Source organism: Leptopilina boulardi, unplaced genomic scaffold (genome assembly GCF_019393585.1).
Source record: "Leptopilina boulardi isolate dan_hultmark-lab unplaced genomic scaffold, ZJU_Lbou_2.1 LbouV2_269, whole genome shotgun sequence".
Taxonomy (NCBI): Eukaryota; Metazoa; Arthropoda; class Insecta; order Hymenoptera; family Figitidae; genus Leptopilina; species Leptopilina boulardi.
This window is the reverse complement of record NW_026137828.1, coordinates 28,180-42,235: the sequence shown is the minus strand read 5'-3', so window position 1 is coordinate 42,235 and position 14,056 is coordinate 28,180. Positions and strand designations below refer to the sequence as shown.

General features: G+C 28.4%; 2 protein-coding genes across 2 annotated transcripts; both read right to left on the bottom strand.

The window, feature by feature from the left end:
- Positions 1 to 5,582: 5,582 nt before the first annotated feature.
- LOC127281448 (lysozyme c-1-like) lies at positions 5,583 to 6,868 on the bottom strand. The gene has a single exon (XM_051305166.1). The coding sequence runs from the start codon at positions 6,709 to 6,711 to the stop codon at positions 6,241 to 6,243; it is 471 nt and encodes a 156-aa protein (XP_051161123.1). The 5' UTR covers positions 6,712 to 6,868; the 3' UTR covers positions 5,583 to 6,240.
- Positions 6,869 to 11,759: 4,891 nt separating this feature from the next.
- On the bottom strand, positions 11,760 to 12,464 carry LOC127281484 (lysozyme c-1-like). Its single transcript, XM_051305203.1, has one exon. The coding sequence runs from the start codon at positions 12,376 to 12,378 to the stop codon at positions 11,944 to 11,946; it is 435 nt and encodes a 144-aa protein (XP_051161160.1). The 5' UTR covers positions 12,379 to 12,464; the 3' UTR covers positions 11,760 to 11,943.
- Positions 12,465 to 14,056: the final 1,592 nt, after the last annotated feature.

The window sequence follows — 14,056 nt, the reverse complement described above, 5'->3', positions numbered from 1 at the left end:
TTGGGAATATTCAAATAAAAAATTATAAAAATATTATAATATGAATAATGCATCAATATTATTGAAAAAAATAAAAATTACATCATATTTTTCGAACTTACAAGAATATTCCAACATTAGAACATGAAATATAAATGACAATAATAATGACAAATAATTGTCAATTTGACATCATATTTGTAATCAGCGACCCGAAAAACCCTCTTATTGCCATTTTCGTTAAAAATAATTACTTTTGCTCCCCCTGCATTCTTGACGTTTTTCGATTTTTTAAAATTGGGTTATATGGACTTATTTTCATCTAGAAATAATATATATGAAGTCCTGAGCAAATGTCCAGATGTATGTGTGTGTGTGTGTGTGTATGTCGCAAAATATTGTGTACCAATTATCTCAGAAACGTTTTAACGGATTGTCCTGAAATTTTGTATGCTTATTGTAATCTTTAATACCTAAAATCTGACACAAGGAATTCCGAATATATTCACAACATTTTATTTTTTACAATTTTTTCAAAATTTAAAAAAAAAAATTTTTCAAAATATTTTTTTCTTTGTAAATTTAATTTTGTTTAGTAAAAAAACTTATTTCTTGCATTAAAACGAGTCGATTAGCCTATATAAAGTTCATATTTTACTGAAATCTATAGATTAAATCATTTTTTTGAAAATAATCGTTCTTTGTATTTTTTGAAATAACTTTTTCTGATACAAAAATTTTAATCGATTGAGGTATACAAAGTTTACATTTTACTAATATTTATAAAATTGATCGCTATTTTTGTTGTAATCCTTCTTTTAATCTTGAATATAATAAGTGTATCATGATGAGGAAGCTAAATGGTCATGAAATGAACACCTAGTTTAGAAAAGTTGACAGTTTAATTGACAGCTGCCAACGGTCAATTTGACATCCTAATCGTAATGAGCGAACCCGAAAATCCATATAACATCAATTTTGTTAAATATAATTATTTTTTAGAAACTTCGACTGTTGCATTAACAGCTGTTAACTGTCAAATTGTCAATTCGACATAAAATTTATAATCAGCGATTTTAAAAACACCTAGTATGGTGTTTCATTAGTTCATTCCTACTATCAATAATTGAAAATTAATATTATTTATATCGTTACTGAAAACAATTTTTAGGTCCATTTTTTCATTTTTATAACGTTATTATTATTTTTCTAATATCTTTGGCAGAATATGTGCTGTGTGTGTGTGTGCAGATGTGTGCGTCAATTTTTATTTGTATATTTATTTATAAATTGTGTCAAATTCATAATTAACAAAGTGTCCAACCCTGAGTGTATAAAGTGTCCAATCCTAAGTAGAAGTAACATTTTCGAATTATGCTAACCATAACCAGACATGTTTCGCGATTCGATTTTACACTTCATTTTTTCATCAATCATGAACCCCACAATACATGTAATAAACTTACCTTACCGATTTCTTGGTTTCATTATTTATGTTTAATCACATCGCTCACAAAACGTTTTTCGTTCCTACAAATGCACCGACGTCACAGCAGACGCTACTTTTGATTCTCAAAAATTGTAGTGAGACACAAAAAGTTAGGTTTCACTAAGAGAAGCTTCGCCACGTCCGTGCATAGATGGCGCTAGTATTCTTATTTTAAGAAAAGCGAAGTGTCCAACCCTGAGTATATTTCCCTACATCAAGTATTGAGCTTTGTACATTTGTTTTTAAGGAATAAATTTTTTGAATGATAAAAAATATTCGGAAAATTTTTTAAATATTCTAATAAAATTATATTAAATCAAGTTAAATTTTGTGTAATTTACACATTAATAAAATAATCTTAATTTATGATAAATAATAATAATATTTGAATTTTTAAATGACATAATTTGACTCATGTGCCAATATACCCCGTCTCTGGGGCATATTGACCGAGCAAAAACAACTGATCTAGAAAAAAAACATAAAAGAGATATGAATTTTTTTTTTTAATTGAGCTGATTGATATAATTAGTTGCACAAATGTCGAATATAGAAAAAAAAGTAAGAGAAATAGAGAATATAATTAAATAATTTTGTCACGCTTATGATTATATAATGGCAAGTGTATAGGTTATATATATATAATCCTAACTAAAAAGTGTGTCTTCGACGCCAAGAGATGCATGTTTTGCGTAATTTTTGGCATCTATCCACTCCTCCTTTGATCAATATCTATGAAAAGTGGCAACACATTTACGCAAATAAAATTCGTATTTACTATTCAGTAGCATTCTATTACCGCGTGCGAGCATTTTTCTGCTATTCGAGTTTTGAAATTGTTGTCCATTCAATATACATTTCGAAATAACATATGTAATTTTAGTTTAAAATTCACCTACTTCTTTTTTACTTTTATTTAACGACAAGCATGTAGATTATCTTATTTTCATATATTTGATCAGTTGTCTTTTTTATATATGATGTAAAAATTAATATATTTGAATTTAAAAGATATTTTTGAATTGTAAAACATTAAAGTGTTGAAAATAAATTTAATCTTTAAAATTATCGAATGATAAAAAAATAATAAAAATTTTCCAGAGAAGGTGTAAAAAAATTTTCACTAATCTAAATTGGTGACCAAATAGAACAATATTTACGTGCAATATTCGCAATATTGACATGAAGTATTGCTGCAATATTGTGGTAATATGTTGTGCTATTTAAGTATGAACGAATTCTCACTTAATTCAAATTTAGAAAGTACAAAATTCAAGAAGTATAAAAATGATGTGACCCTATCAAAAATTAAATATTGGGGCAGTACAGCGCCAGTACTACCAGAAGTGGCGCGATATTGGTACCAGTACCGCGCCAGTAGTGAACTATGCTAATTTTTGGTAGGGGATATATGTATATGAATGTAAAAAAAATAAATTTTTAAACCTCAATTCTTAAAACTTATCGTTTCTTAAAACTATATATTAATTGTTAATGAAAGAATATTGAAATATAAAATTATGACAGCACTATACGCTGACAGTTGGAATGGTGCTCATTTCAAAATGAAATTAAAAGACACGATGAATGTGTGCGTTAAAAGCTGTATATATTAAAATAAAGGCGCAGTAAAAAAAATTAGAGTGTAAAAATGCTTTCTCTGGGATAATATATATATAAATTGGATGGGAAGTTAAGGGGGGAACACCAGTTGTAACTCAAAAAATAATGCTTTTTTCAAGAATATTTTCCAAAAGAACAATGAATCTTTTTAAAGAATACTATTTATTAGTTAAAAGTACATGTAAAAAGCTGTAATTTAAAAAAAAAAAAAAAATTTTTTTAACAAAAACTTTTGGAGATATGAGCCATTGAAGTGGCGTCTTAAGAAAAAAGGCGAATTGCGGTGACCAGCATTCTGCAAGTATACTTCGTCTGAAATACAAAAATGAAATTGATTTACATTTATTATAAGATTATCTAGTTCGTGATCGAAGGATTTAAAAAAAAAAAAAAATTTGACAAAATGGCGACCTGTCAAAGTCAAAAGTATGATTTTCGTTAAAAAAATACGGTCGATTTTCAGCTATATAAAAAAAAGTTTTGATTAAAAAAAAAAATCCTTCGATCACGAACTAGACTTATATGTGTAAATGAAGCACACTAAATTTTAAATAAATCGGTTTAATGGTATTCGACTAATCATGGTCACCGACTTGGAAAATGTCATTTTGAGAAAAACGCATTAAAAGTTTCAACTTACTTTTTTTTGTTCAGAAGAAATTTTGTTTCTAAGTTACAAAGAGTCATCGATTCCTGGACCATATAATAACTCTTCCGCAGTGGTTGCCGTTTCTAAATCATAGGAAAAGGCCATCTGTCGTTAGGGTCAGGTATGGCTGGCCACCTTGTATGAAGCCACGGGACGCGCCGCTGCAGTGTTCTGTATATCTCATTTATTTTTCACCGGATCAACTTTGAAATTTACAGACACATTTCTAAATATGTATACTTTAAGAAAATGCACCAAAAAAAAAATCGATTTTTCGAAAGTTACAACTGGTGTTCCCCCCTTAAAGGAACCACATGCATGTTTTGAGATATGTGCACATTATACTCATATATATATATATATAGAAATACCAAATAAAGTATCTCAATTACAAACACATTGATCCAACAGGGTTACTTTCACTGATAATCCGGTGGCGACTTTTTCGTCCAAGTATTTTGCTATAAAGGTCCGGCAGATTTCACGCTGATGTAAGTGAAGACGAACGCGGTTTTACTTCCGGCATTCAAAAGACACGTGCAGCACACTATATACTATATATATTTAACATTAATTCAAAAGTTTAATGATTCTCTGTTAATCTTATGCAAGGATTTTTAAAATACAGTCTGTAACTGCAAAATATATGATTTCTTTTTTTACCCTAAACGTACAATTTTTTCATTTCCATTTTAAGAAACCGGAAAATTTTTCATTATATATGCAAATATTTGCGATTGTCGCTTTTAAAAGGAAAACTGATTCTCCATTTTAGGCATATAAAATTATATATACTTATCGTATTAAATAATTTTTTTTCCTTTTGCTTCCTCGTGGAGGAAGCTTTGTAGTCCTTTCGTTTGTAAAAATTTTCAAAGTGTCGGAAACAAATTTTCCTCTATATAGAAACATGTAATATGAGATCCTGATCAACTGTCCGGATGTATGTATGTGTGTGTATGTGGATCCCTTTTTTGTTTAGAAGATAACTTTAACAGGTTTTTAATGGATTTAGATAAAATTTGGTAGGCTCATTTATCATATTAATATCTCAAATCTGACCAAAGGATTTTGAAAAATACCCAAAAAAAAAATTTTATCGTCTTTTTTCCAAAAATTTTTTTTTAATCGAAAAAATTTTTAAATAGAAAAATTTAAGGTTATATACATATAATAAAATCGTATTCCTTACGTCAAGACAAATCGATCAATATATATATAAAGTATACATTTGAGATAAATTTAAAGAATTAATGAAAGTTAAAAAATCAAAAATTCACATTTTGGCAATAAAATTTTGCTTTCTCCAAGAGGAAGCAAATTTTTTTGCTGATCGTAAAGAGGAAGCAAAATGTTCATGTAATGAACATCTGAATTTACAACTTATTTATGTTTATTTCAATGTTAATGCTTTCTCCACAAGGAAGCAAAATGTTCATGTAATGAATATCTGAATTTACAACTTGTTTTTTATTGTTCAGCTGCGGTTAGATTTTAGGAAAAAAATTTAAAGAATTTCCCACATGGAAAGATTCCAAGGAAAGTATGCTCCTGGGAATTTCCATCGGAATTCGTATTGGAAACTCCGACGAGATTCCGTTTGAAATCGGAATTTCAATCAGAATTCCATCGGAATTTCCAATACGAATTCCGGAGGAAATTCCCAGGAGCAAACTTTCCTTGGAATCTTTCTACGTGGTTTAATTTACATTCAGATGCAAAAATGATGTATTTATCATATGAGATTTGATTTGAATAATAGAAAATTTCTCTAGTAATAATAAAAGAAGTGTAAGTAAAATATTATAATCGAAATTAATTTTTCAAATGAAATATAAAATGTGTAGAAAATTGAAAATATATTTTGATTTACGTTTTTACAAAATGGCATAATATACATTTTCTCTCTCTCTCTCTCTCTAGAGGAAATAACATTCGTTTTCAGTTTTGTTATATAGACACAATAAAATCAATGCAAATAAGGAAAAAGAAGTAAAAGTTAATGTCGTGTTTCAAAAAAAAAAATAAATAAATAAAAATAAATTTTAAAATGAGTGTATAATATATAAAAGAATTTTATGATTTCAAGAACTTTTCATTTTTATAATTTAAACATTTATTAAATCTAATATTTTACTGAATTTTATGGACATTTTTGTGAATGCAGTTTATAAGGAAGATGTTTGAGACTCGTCACAAAGTTACGCCAGGCTATAATACAACGCCGATTCTATCAGAATCTCACGAACACTTTCACTTTTATTCACAAACCAAAAATTATGACAGAGTCGGAGAATATTATCCCATGTCTGAAGATAAACTCAATTATTTCGCATCCTGTATTACGGTTATATATCCGTGCAACAATATATAAAGTAAAATATTCAACTTCCATATAAATTAAAAAAAAAAGTAAAGCTTACAAATTTTGTTTTATTTTTTATTTTTCTTCCTTTTAATGATTTTTGAAAATTTATTTTTAAAAAAATTTTCTTCTGACTTATCGCTTTCGTTTGCGTTTACAATTCGAAACATTGGGTAGAGTTTGATTTTTACACTTTTTCACCCAACCATTCCAATATTTGAATCCTTCTTTCTCTTGAATTTTTCTCGCACACACAATGTCATCTTGAATATTATCGTCAGCGAAATCTTCACATTTTTTCATGCAAAGTCCACCTGTACGACCGCGAGTGCACCATTTACCGCTGCTTATTTGAAAAATACCATATGAAAAGCTTGATTGTCCCTTGGGACCAGAGATTTTTTTGGTATCAAGTCCACTTTCTTTTTCCATAAGACAAACATAATTGCTGAGAAATGTCTTTGAGATACCACCTTTTATAAGTTCTTTTGCTGCCTCACATCGACTTAATATTTTTGCTTGTGATGAACCAATGATGATTGCTAATAATGTAAAGAAGAAATAGAAGAAGAAGAAGCAGTTGAAGAATAGAGTACAAATGCGCATTTTATAATTATATGCCACGATGAATTAGTTGTGACAGTGTTGTATTTGTAATAAAAGAAATTTTACGACATATGAAGAATCGACTAAACTGTTTTCAAGTGACTGATAATGAGATAATATTCGTTACTGTTTCCGCGGAAAATTTGCTTTTGATATAGAGACACTCAACAGAACGCCGCCTATCGACCTTGCATGAAACAATAAGATAACCTTGAGCTTGAGCGATAAGGCGTTTCGAAGGAGGGGACATGAACCTGATTTTATAATGAGGTGAATTTGAATATTTCAATTTACAATCTATCATTACACATAGACCAACTTGTCTTTATGTGAGTTTCATTATTAAATTATAGCTTCATTTTTAAATAATTTTTTGTATTTCATTTTAATTCAAATTTACAATTTCAATTATATATTATGCAAATTTTTTATTATTATTATTATTGCAATTAATGCAAAATTTTTACAATAGAAAGAACATTATTTGATATGAATAAAATTTTAAATCTTAAATTAAAAGATTTTATTTTCAAAATAAGAGTAGGAATGCTGACGCAGGTAAAATTTTTTTTTCTACTTGTTTATTTAGGATTTAAAATTATTTTATAGATTATTAAAAATTTATTTTGATCCATATGTTAGAATTTTTATTTCTTGTAAAAATAGAAAATTTGAAAAATCTATATAGGTACGATTAAATTTTTGCAATTATGGAAAAAAAGGGTAAAAAAGAAATTGTTGATGAAAAATAATGTCAAAATTATTAGCGAGAAGTTCAATTTTTCCAGAATTTTGAATTCTATTAAAAAATTAATTAGTTAAGAAAATTTTTTGATTAATGCACTAGCTATACTATTTTTGTAAACAGTTTATTTTATCCACTTTATTATTTTATGTTCGACAACTAATTGTCGTGAGAGGGTATCAAGAATATACATAAAAAAAATAAATGAAATTTTATTTTCCTCTATATACATGAAAAAAATTTTGTTATCTAATAATTTTTTTCGTGAGTAATAATTTGATAAAGCTTGAAATTTATATTCATCTATGCTATTATATAATATGTTAGTTTAGAATATTTTTTTTTATAAAATTAAAAATTTCGTAATTGGTTAAATTTAAATAATTGAAGAAATAAATAATTAAGAGACACTTTATAGCTTCGATTTCGAATTGTGGCGCTCTCTTGGAAGAGAATAAGGAAGGTTGAAAGTCATTGTATAATAGGTTTTTAGTATACCTTTCGCATCAAACTACATTATCAACAGAATTTGTCTTTTCTTATTTTACATTTTAAATATATACTACTTTTTTTACATTTATTTAAAATTAATAATCCCTATTATTTCATTTGAATTTGAAAGAAATTATTTCAATTTCAAATATTATTAATTTTTAATTATTTATGTAAGGAATAATTTATGGATAATCGTTTATTTATTTATTTTTTTGTTGATTTAACTGTTTTTTTTTTTGATTGAATATAAAATTTCTTTGTTTCAGGAATAGAATATATAGGTCATTTGAAGATAAGTAGATAAATCCACCCTGCATGTGAGCTGAAGCGCTCAACCATTCTTTGTCTGACTAATAACAACTGTATCCCCTTACGGATGACCACCCGCTAATCTTTAACATTTATATCCGGTTAATATATAATAGTACATATTATATCTATTTGCTTTTAGGTCGATTTGATCATCATATATGCCGGAGTGTTAATTATTTTATTTATATATTTAAAAAAACACTAATTTTACGAATTTTTAATTATATCTAAATTATTATTAATTTATTAACTGTACTGTTTAGACACATTTTTCTTCTATAAAGAAGATTGTTTTTATATAATGGGAGATGTTTAATTTAATTCGCTTTTATAATTCCTTTAAATTTCATATGTATATAGGATACTTATATATTGTCTGACTGAAACAGAATTTTCTACTTTGAGGCCTAAATCTTGTCCCACTTAATAACGTCTTTTCTACTTACGCGATGATTTTCACACAATTTATATTTCTAATTACAATAAACAAAAAAGAAAGGTTTTCGTTATTATTACCTAAATTGTAATATTCTAATTTGCATATGACAGAAAATTTATTTGATTTAAATAAAAAATTTTATTTACGCCAAACTCTCTAAATTTGAATTAGCTAAAATTTCACTGTTTGAATCAGCGAATAAAGTTTTCACTGCAAATCAGCGGATACAGCTAATAAAATAGCGAAACACGAATCGGCGAACGTCGGTCATTTTCGTCGGAAGATAAATTTATTTTTAAAATGGAGTATTCCGCTGATTGAAATAGTTGTTAGTCGCTGATTCGCAGCTGCATACTTATAGCTTTTTCAATCAGCAACTATTCGCTGCCAATTAGCGGATTTTAGCTGATTCAAATTTAGAGAGAATAAATAGGCTACACTGAAAAAAGAGTTTAGTATTGACCACCAAACGTTTGGTTGGTATTTAAGCAACCAAAATTTTTTTGTTGAATCAACAAAATTTTAATTGCCTCAATTAAAAATTGTTCCTCCTTTGGTATAAAAACAAAAAAAATTTAAATATGTGTTGTATTTCAAATAACATAAGTGATACGAAGAGAAACAATTTTCTTAAATTTTACAAAATTGTTGTATGCGTGTAGATTACAGGAAAAATATAGCGAACCTGATAGGAATTGATTATCATAGCGTTGTCAAGGAAAAACCATGAATTTTTACGAAAAATGACTAAAAATGACTATGTCCCCCCCCCCCTAGCAGCCACTACCTATCAGGTTCGCTAATCTCTAAATTTGAATCAGCTAAAATCCGCTGATTGGCAGCGAATAGTCGCTGATTGAAAAAGCTATAAGTATGCAGCTGCGAATCAACGACTAACAACTATTTCAATCAGCGGAATACTCCATTTTAAAAATAAATTTATCTTCCGACGAAAATGACCGACGTTCGCCGATTCGTGTTTCGCTATTTTATTAGCTGTATCCGCTGATTTGCAGTGAAAACTTTATTCGCTGATTTAAACAGTGAAATTTTAGCTAATTCAAATTTAGAGAGTATATTTTAATAATTTTAATTTAATTTAGTAATTTTAATAATAACCTGTATGAGAAAAATGTGTTTTAGTTTTAAAAACATTATTATTCAATATTACCATAAAAATGAACTTGCCGTGACAGTCATGAATGTACTGTGATAGTGAAACGTGCCTTTAACTATAATGTTTTATTTACGCTTTTAAATTATTTTATACAAATTATTTGTTTTTTATTTCCTACGTGATTTTCAATAAACATTGTGTAACACATTGTATGTGAAAATCCAAAAGTGCACTGCCCTAGTAGAAATTTGTCCCAGTAATTATCGTGGCACTGGACAGTTGCGCTAGAAGCTGTCTAGTAACTTAACACTGCAACTGGCTAATTACTCGAATGGAATGTCACGCTTTTTTCGTCTAGTTATTGTCTAGCCCAACTTGATAAATTCTGATCAACGGTCCGTTAGAAAAACTAGACAAATTATTTCTTTTAAATATTCTCAAAATTTGTCTAATATTAAGATTTAATGTAAGAAACTAATTATACAATAATAAATTATATAATTACATTAATTTTTTTAAATTATAATCTAAATTATTTCAAGAAAATATAATGTATAGTAAATTGTTAAAAGCATAATATTTGTCAATACATGCGCTAAAAGCTTGTGTTTTTACCTTTCCAACGATATATTTTACTTTTGGATTATCTGAATCCATGTTAATTTTATAAAGCGATTTCGGAGGGACTCACGTGAGTCTTTTTCATCCTGCCGGAAGGCTGTTAGACGTTCTATCATTAAGCGCCGATTTCCTTCCATTCTGCTTGACATCTCTCCCCCCCCCTCTCTCTCTCTCTCTCTCTGTGTCAGGATAGACAATTATATTATTTCTTTAAGAGGAAAAGTATAACACATCGTTTTTGGTATTTTTTTAAGAAGTATAACCCTACAAAGAATTACCAGAGTTCACTACTGGCGCGATACACCCAGAAAAATGTTTCATTTAAACCAAATATGTAATATATTTAAGTTAAATAAACGTATAGGTTTCTATTTGTCCCACAGCCTACTACACTGAAAAAAGGGTTTGGTATTGACAAGCAAACATTTGGTTGGTATTTAAACAACCAAAATTTTTTTATTGAATCAACAAATTTTTGGTTGTCCCAATTAAACTTTAGTTAGGACAACAAAAATCTTTTTTTAGGGTTCCGTTCTCGGTTCGGAACCCTATTAATATCGGTTTTTTTGAAATCGTGTACCCCCCCCCCCATAGCGGCCACACGAATTTATCTGGAGGGCTGAAATTTGGTATCACTGTTTTTCTGAGGGCATCAATATGGTGTGCAACGTTTTGATGCCCATAATTGATATCAAGTTGATACCAGTTATGTGGATCATTTTGAAAAATGATGTATAAAAACGGTCTCATTTTTTGATACTCACAAAAGGTATCAATGTATGTTTAACATGGCTCGTAATACTCAACAATACTCAACAATACTTTAACAATATACTCGTAATTTGATGAATTATTTATATACATATAGGAGAAAGCAAAAAGGAAGAATCTGAAATCGGACAAGATATATATGATATATAAGAGGGTTGGAAATCGAATGGAATCGCGCAAAGGTTCTCGGGTACATATATATACATAGACGTGGTGGAGATAAGTTTTTACGGTGGGTTACTAACTTACGGACTTGGTATTGTTGAGTTTCCAGTATGACGAGAGGACAATGCTGCCTTCGGGACACAATGCTTCGCACTCTCTGAAATCTGAAGGCAGCAACCACCTTCCTTCTATATATATATAGTACCACGACTGATATTCGAATCTTCATCGAGTCACCCTCAATTTACCTATAACATTTTTCGGTGACTTTCTTTTCTTGTTCGTTACAATTGACAGTTTAAAAAAAAAATTTTTTTTTCAATATATCAAATTTTTTTGTGCAAGGATAAAAGGTTTTCTTATTTATATCATATTCGCTCAAATATGCTCAAAATTATGTAAATATTTTATTTTATTTGAATTATAAATAATGTGTAACATTTTTGTAACACACACTGACGATAAAAGAAACATAATTTTTTTTACACATATACAGTATAGGTATACAATATATTGACAAACAATTAAAATGATTTAATAATTTTTGTTGTTATTGTTAAAATGATATTAATATTTACATCCCGAAAGATCGGGAAGTGCTTTATTTTTACAATCCTTCACCCATCCTGGCCAATGATTAAATCCCTCCTGAGAGTGAATTGTTTTAGCACATGCAACATCATCTTGAATATTATCATTAATAAAATCATCACACTTTTTGTTACAAACTCCACCTTTTCGTGATTGTTCACACCATTTGGAACTGTTGATTTGAAAAATACCATAACAGTAGCTTGACAATGTTTTTGGTCCAGTTTTCTTTCTAGTGTCAAATCCACTTTCGCTTTTCATAAGACAGACAAAATTGCTGATGAATGAACGTGAAACTCCTCCTTTTACAAGTTCTTGGGCGGCTTCACATTGAGTCAACACTTTTCCTTGAATAGATGTGACGAATAAAATGAGAAGTATAAATGAGAAAAAAAATCCAATTAGATGCATTTTTTTGTGTTAATTATTTTATTAAAGAACGAAAATCTTGAAATGCAAAAACGTGACTGGATTGTTGCGAATGGAAAAAATTTATATTTCAATACTATCATCCGCCTATTAAAATTTATCAGTAAAGTGACATTAAAATTATCAACTTCTATATAATACTTATATCACATGTATTCATTCATCTTTTATCTCCATATAAAAATAAAATATAAAAATTTATAATAATAAACATTTTTTTCAAATCCTCAATAGAGTAGTTAAAATATGAAAAAAATTGATAAGAAAGAAATTCTTATGAAATTTGTTGATGCGTAAAAATATTTTGTAAGGAAAAAATGTAATTTTAATAAAAATTTATTATTGTTTTATTCAAAGCAGAATATAAAAATATAAAGTTTCATTGATAACATTTTTCGTTGTGATAATAAAATTGCACTGAGAAAAATAATTTCGTAATAATAAGAAAATAATTTAGTTGAGCTTTTTTAGTTGGCGTTACTAAAATATGGTTGTCACAACAGAATAGAAAGTGGCAATAAATCGGGAAGTTTAGTTGGCTCTACCAAAAAATATATTTGAAGCTTTCATGTTTACGAACTAAATAGTTTGGTTCCCAGTACTAAATAGCTGACATGCTGTATTGCGCACGCGCTCTTCTCGTAAATATGGCGTCGCTTCCCATTCACGGGATGTCAACATTAACCATATGTCGTTCGCGTCGTGAAGTTTCAGTGTTGAAGTTTTTATGTTTTTCAGACATTTTTTAAAAAAAAAAGTTTGTGTAGTGAAAATAAATAAATAAAACTTGTTAAAAGAACGAAAGTTTTTTTCCAGCTTTTATACATTGTGAAAATGATTTAATCTCAAATTGTTAGTAGGATTCGTAGAGTAGTGGTCAGCGTTCTCGACTAGCGTTGCGTAGTCTGAGGGTTCGAGCCCCAGCAGTGTTAGGTTTTTTCCGCGATAGAAATTAATTTAAGTAGGCATAGGTAGGTTATATAAAGAGAAAAGGGTGAAACAAAAAAATAAGTTGGTTGAGAAAACAAAAAAAAAATTTTCATTTAACTAAATTTTTTGTTTGATTAAAAACAATAAGTTAGTTGTGCAAAACAAAAAATTTGGTAGATCGAACAAAATGATTCAACGAAAAAATTTAGTAGCCCGAACCAAACGGATTAGTTCCACATATATCAAATAAAAAATTTGGTAGAGAGAACCAAACTTTGGTAGATGATACTAAACATTTTTCTCAGTGTGAAATAAATAAAAACCTATTGTAAAACAAACATTTAATTATAAAATTGAATAAAATTTTCAGACATATATAAACATATATGACTCGTATATAATCGAAATAGGACTGACGGTCTCAGCAACAAGAGACCAAGAAGCTTTTCTAAGTACAAGGATATTTTCCACATTTCTCTCAACGTCCCTTTTTTTCCTTTATCATTGCGCCAGCTTTTCTAGAAAATAAAAAGAAAAAACCCTAAATTATATACTTTATATATAAATGTACGTGTCGCTCGTAATCGGCTTTGCCAAATCGAGGGTGAACAATTTACTTCCTGAAGATCAATGACTCTATGGTCCTTGGATCATGCGTGTCTAAAATACACAATTATTCTCTTAAAGGTATGAAAAAATTTGTTTTTTACTTCTCTTAATTTTTTACTTT

Coding starts and splice junctions, on each gene's coding strand:
- LOC127281448 (XM_051305166.1), bottom strand. CDS start 6,711: ATGCGCATTTGTACTCTATTCTTCAACTGCTTCTTCTTCTTCTATTTC.
- LOC127281484 (XM_051305203.1), bottom strand. CDS start 12,378: ATGCATCTAATTGGATTTTTTTTCTCATTTATACTTCTCATTTTATTC.